We start from the raw sequence: 5,753 nt of genomic DNA, 5'->3' as shown, positions 1-5,753 counted from the left end.
TAGCATCCTATATTTAACAATATTTAATTTATATTGATAATTTTGAGATAATTGTTTAATTTCATGAAATTTTTTATGGACCATTAAAATAAATTATAAAGCATTTACGGTAAATGCTCCATCAAACCAATAATGCTCCATCTACGGTATTATTTGATTCATTAATTTGTGTCCGTATTGGCCTAAGGACGGATTGACGAGGACGCTGGGATGAGTAAATCACTTTTTACCATATAATTCATTAATTTTTTAAAAAATAAATAAAAGTACAATTGTCCGTTAAAAAACACAAATTTAGAATATATGTTTTCTCCTAAATTTAGAAAATATTGAGCACATATCCCTCAAACCCAATGATCTAATTGAACTAAACAGAGGCCACAAAGCAGGTAGATCTGAAAATTATTTTAAACAATGTTACTGAAAAAGCAATGGAGGAGTTGTCTCACGTGGAATACACCTGGCCTCAAGCAGAGCTAGTGGGGCGCGAGGCGCCTCCTGATCCGCCTCACCTCCCTTGCCCCGATCTGGAACGCCCTCTCCAGCACCTCGTCCGCCACCGCCGGCTCCGACGCGAACAGCGCCGCCGCCACCCCCAGCGACCCCGGCAGCTGGCTATTGAAGGCGGCGACCGCCGCCGCCGGCGTCGACCCCACGTTGCGCTGCCAGTGGACGAGCCCCCGCGGGAAGACGAACACCTCGCCCGCACCGATCGTCCTCCCCACCAGCCTGTTCGCCGTCGTCACGAACCCCACCTCGATCTCCCCCGCGAGCACGAAGACGATCTCGGAGGCGCGCGGGTGGACGTGAGGCGGGTTGAGCCCGCCGGGCGCGTAGTCGACGCGCGTCATCGAGATGCCGAGGGTGTTGAGGCCCGGGATCTGCTCCACGTTGGCTCGCGTCACCACCGAGCCCATCGTGGTGTTGGTGGCGCCGGGACGAGCCAGGCCCGAGAAGAAGAAGTCGGACGCACTCACGTTCGTCGCCGGTTTGCACGGGAACCCGTTCACCCTCACAGCTGCGATCGCGAGACTCCAAGAGGTCAGTACTTGTTTTGTTAATCAGTTTGATGGATTCAATTACCAGAGTTGAGATCGGCGACGCAGAGGTCTTGGAGCATGTCGGGGTCGGCAGCGATGACGAGGGTTAGGGAGGCGGCGGCGAGGAGGAGGAGGAGGAGGAGGGAGGAGGTGATGGACGACATGGTTGATGCTCTGCTTTGCTCTGGAATTGGGGGCGGGTGAACAGTACAATAAACAAGAGGTGTATGTAATAATGCGTGGCAAAACGTTAATAGGTTCGCCCCAACACTTCCGTCAGTTCGTCGAGGAAATAAATCTTGATGACTAAAAAACATAAATGACATGTGAGGTAAATTTACACAAGTTGCTGGGATTACACCCTGCCAGCTCTGATTTTAAAATTTCATTTGACAATTAATTCGTCACTTACCAACTCAGCTAAATTTGTTGAGACAGTAATAATGTGATCAGGGGCGGGAGAGAGGGGTGGTGCTTGCAAGGGCTGTTATTGGTATTTTAGAATTTATAGGGGGCAACGTAGTTAGTGTTTTATTTATTTATTTTTTAAAATAAAAATATTTTATATATATATATATATATATATATATATATATATATATATATATATATATATATATATATATATATTTGACTTGTATTATTTCAAGTCTAATAGTCTAAAATGTCAACATTTGGAAGCCATGATCATTAAATGAAAAACAAAAACATACGGATTATTATGGTCCCCCACTTTTTCTTTTCCACGCATCTTTAATGTCATTCCCACTTTTTCAAATCCGAAGTCTCTAATTTCATTGACTTACCACATCAGTTCCCACAGACATGCTACAACGATTAAGACGTAACGGAGATTTTTATAATGCAGAGTGATACGGTTGGTAATGAAGGGGCCCAAGAGGAAAGGGTGAGAAAGGTCAAAGTCATATGACAGTCAAAAGTCAAGAGTACGTGACGGTCAATAGTCAAGCTGACTAGGCAGTCAAAATGCTAGCATATGGAATAAGCAGAGGTTAGACAGACATGTTGTTCAAACAGGCGAAGCCGTTGGAAAACAAAGGAAGACGGCAGGCGGAATACGGGGTGCAGGTCGGGATCGGCAGAGCTGGGCAGAGACAGGTCGGGATCGGCGGAGCTGGGCAGAGGTAGCTCGATTTGCAAGCCTATGGTCGAGGGACAGGAAACAATCACAGGTCGGAAGCGATAGGGCTGTGTAGAGACGGCTCGGTTCGCAGGCCTGCGATTCGAAGACCCGGAAGTGCAAGTCACGACTCACGGGTCGGAAGCAGCAGAGCTGGTCGGAGTCAGCCCGACTGGCAGGTGACGCTTAGAGGCTGGATCCAATCGGAGGGCACGAGGCAGGTGCAGGCCGGAATAGATCAGATGAGCTAAGTTGAACAGAAATCGGAGGATCCCAATTGTCCGTCAAGGGTAATCATTACATACTGGTGAGATGTACGAAGGCGGAGGTTCCTAAAGGAGAAGATGCTCTCATAACCAATAGTAGCTTGACAGATGTCCTTCACTACAAGACAAAACCCCTGTGTAAAGGCGGAGGTTCCTAAACAAGAAGATGCTTTCATGACCAATAGCAGCACGACAGGTGTCGGGGATATACGACAAAGCCCAGCGTCTAACGTTTTCTGACAGGGTTGCAGGTTCTGGAAGCAAGACGGGTGCATAAAAAGGAGGAGATTCCTCGTACGCGGGTACGCGCTCCCTCATCATTTTTTCCACAACTTTTCATTTCCAGTCTCTCTGCTTTTTCTGGGGAAAAAGGACCTGACTTGAGCGTCGGAGGGCCTGATCCGGGGACTTTTTCCCTGGGTTCTAGTCTCTAACGTGAGGGGGGGGGGGGGGGGATCGTCTGAGTGTGTGTAGGGTCCTGCAGCATCGTCAGCCGCCCGTGGGAGCCGAATCGCCCACGACTTTCCGTCAACAACCAGGCCACCACGACCAGCCTCCGTCCGACTCAGCTTTCGGACAGGATCAAATTTGGCGCCGTCTGTGGGAAACACAACAGCCTGATATGAGGCGTGAAGATGGAGGACTCTGGTCGAAGCTCCAGCAGGAGGATTAACGTTACCATGACCGCGGGGGAGTATGAGCTCTTCAAGGAGGTCAGAAAGCGAGCCGCCTCTGAAAAACAAGGCACGGTTTCGCGACCTCGCTTAGCACCTGAAGCGTCCAAAAAACCAGCTCCTGTTTCCGACAGGAGCTCAAAGAGAAAGCAACTGGAAGAACTCCCTCGTACTTCATTCCGAGAGCCTCGCCGCAACTATCATCGATCTGGACCTCGAGAGCATAGTCCGAAGAAAGGAAGAGCCGCCAGCGTCGGTGGTGGAGAGCTCTTTACATCCGCCCCGAGATTCAGGAAGGGGGAAGGCTATAATCTCCGTCAGAGAACTGCCTGAAGACCCGGATGATAAGGTACCCTTCTCGGCTCAGATCTTGAGGGAAAACCTGCCAAGGGGTTATCGAGCCCCAAACATCGGAGAATATGATGGGAGCAAGGACCCGGAAGAACACCCGCGGAAGTTCAAGAACGCGGCCATCTTGTACCAATACAACGATGCTGTCAAATGCCGAGTATTCCTACACACCCTGTCTGGGTCAGCGCAGAAGTGGTTCGATGGATTGCCCCCAGAGTCCATCAATTGCTTCATGGATTTCAAAACGGCCTTCCTACGCCGTTTCGTCAGTAGTCAAATATTGATGAGCGCCTTCTCCCACGGATTGCGAGAAGGGGAATTCTTCAGGGACCTCATCAAAAACCCCGCCCGGAGTTTTGACGATATGGTGGAGAAAGCTTCTTGCTACATCAAGGTGGAGGAAGCTCAGGCCGCTAGGAGGAAGGCTGAAAAGACGGTGACTCCTGGCAACCGACCTGAAAGGAGAGCACCCCAACCAGCTCAGCCCTTTCAGCGCGTTCAACCCAGGCCTGCCCCTCAGCCCGCTCAGGGAGTCAAACCAGCCCCACGAGTTGTTGCCATACACGCGCCCAGGCCTGGACCAAGGGGAGCACCATATTGCACATATCATCGGTCCAGGACGCATGATCTCAGCAACTGCTTCCAATTCGCTCGTGATGCCAGGCGAGCCGCCGAGCAGGGGCTGGCCCCCCGGTCCCTCTAACGTTGCCGGTCCCGGGGAAGATCGAAGAGATGCCGGAGAGCTGGAAAACCGGGGCAACGCTGCTGTGCGAGAAATCGGCATGATTTCAGGAGGGCCCACTGACGGGGACTCAGGCCGAGCCCGTAAGTCACATGGTCGGCGGTTATATGTGGGAGCCGTGGGATGCAGTCACGAGCAGGCGTCTGGCCCTGTCATCAGCTTTGGGCCACAAGATTTGGAGGGTCTGGAACTACCTCACGACGATGCTCTCATAATCAAGGCCGTTATCGCTAACAGCCGAGTGGCTCAGGTATTTGTGGATACCGGGAGTTCGGTCAATATTTTGTTTAGAGCTGCGTTCGAGGAGATGCAGATTGACGCCACTGAGCTCCAACCCATAACCACTTCTCTGTACGGGTTCACAGGCAACGAAGTCAAGCCCATGGGTCAGATCAAGCTGCCCATCTCCATGGGCACTGAGCCACTGGTGCGCACCCGGAGGAGCACCTTTATAGTGGTGGATTCGCCTTCCTCATACAACGTCATCCTGGGAAGGCCAGCTCTGCATGAGTTCCGGGCTGCCGTCTCCACTTTTCACTAGAAGATCAAGTTCCCGGTCGGTGAGCGGGTCGGGGAAGTCAAGGGAGAGCAGAGGGTGTCTCGCAGCTGCTACATTGATATGGTCCGGGTGGAGGCGCGCAAAAGCCGGAGGACGCAGGATGGTGGTGTACACGCTATCCAAGAGGAGCCTCTGCCTATTGTCGAGGAGCCTATCCCTTGGGAAGAGATCCAGTTGCACCCTGACAGAGCGGAGAGCATCACTCGCATTGCCAGCGACTTACGGCCGGAGCTTAGGTCGGAGCTGATACGGTGTCTGAGCCGTAATAAGGACGTTTTTGCTTGGTCACCGGAAGAGCTGCCCGGAGTCAAACCAGAGGTAGCCGAGCACAAGCTGCATTTAATACCCGAAGCCAAGCCCGTCAAGCAGAAGAAGAGAAACTTCTCGGCCGACCAGAATAAAATTATCCGAGCTGAAGTGGATCAGCTCAGGAGGACAGGACATGTTCGAGAGGTGCAATTCCCGTCCTGGCTTTCTAACGTCGTATTGGTAAAAAAGCCTAACAACAAGTGGAGAGTGTGCATAGACTTTCGTGACCTCAACAAAGCCACCCCCAAAGACTGTTATCCTCTCCCGCGGATCGATCAGGTGGTAGATTCAACTGCTGGCTGTGAGAGGATATGCATGATGGACGCTTATCAAGGATATCATCAGATACCCTTGGCTAGGGAGGATCAGGAGAAGGTTAGCTTCATAACGGCTGACGGTACTTTCTGCTATACGGTCATGCCATTTGGACTCAAGAATGTTGGGGCTACCTACCAAAGGATGATGGACAAAGTCTTTCGAAGTCAGATTGGGCGGAACGTCGAAGTCTATGTTGATGACATCCTAATCAAGTCCCCCCTGGCGTCCGATCTCATAAGAGATGTAGAGGAAACCTGCGGGACTCTAAGGCAATATGGTGTAAACCTAAATCCTCTGAAATGCTTGTTCGGGGCCAAAGGAGGGAAGTTTTTGGGGTATCTGGTGACTGAACG

General features: G+C 51.1%; 1 protein-coding gene across 1 annotated transcript; it reads right to left on the bottom strand.

Annotated features, from left to right (window-relative positions):
- Window positions 1-362: 362 nt before the first annotated feature.
- LOC122007931 (germin-like protein subfamily 2 member 2) lies at window positions 363-1,356 on the bottom strand. Its single transcript, XM_042563468.1, has 2 exons — window positions 1,084-1,356; window positions 363-1,018 (listed from the first exon to the last, which is right to left on the bottom strand). The coding sequence occupies exons 1-2, from the start codon at window positions 1,202-1,204 to the stop codon at window positions 477-479; spliced, it is 663 nt and encodes a 220-aa protein (XP_042419402.1). The 5' UTR covers window positions 1,205-1,356; the 3' UTR covers window positions 363-476.
- Window positions 1,357-5,753: the final 4,397 nt, after the last annotated feature.

The sequence above is a fragment of the Zingiber officinale genome, chromosome 8A (genome assembly GCF_018446385.1).
Source record: "Zingiber officinale cultivar Zhangliang chromosome 8A, Zo_v1.1, whole genome shotgun sequence".
Lineage (NCBI taxonomy): Eukaryota > Viridiplantae > Streptophyta > Magnoliopsida > Zingiberales > Zingiberaceae > Zingiber > Zingiber officinale.
This window is presented reverse-complemented; position numbering and strand designations above follow the sequence as displayed.

Coding starts and splice junctions, on each gene's coding strand:
- LOC122007931 (XM_042563468.1), bottom strand. CDS start 1,204: ATGTCGTCCATCACCTCCTCCCTCCTCCTCCTCCTCCTCCTCGCCGCC. Junction 1,019..1,083: donor CGTCGCCGATCTCAACTCTG/GTAATTGAATCC, acceptor TCGCGATCGCAG/CTGTGAGGGTGAACGGGTTC.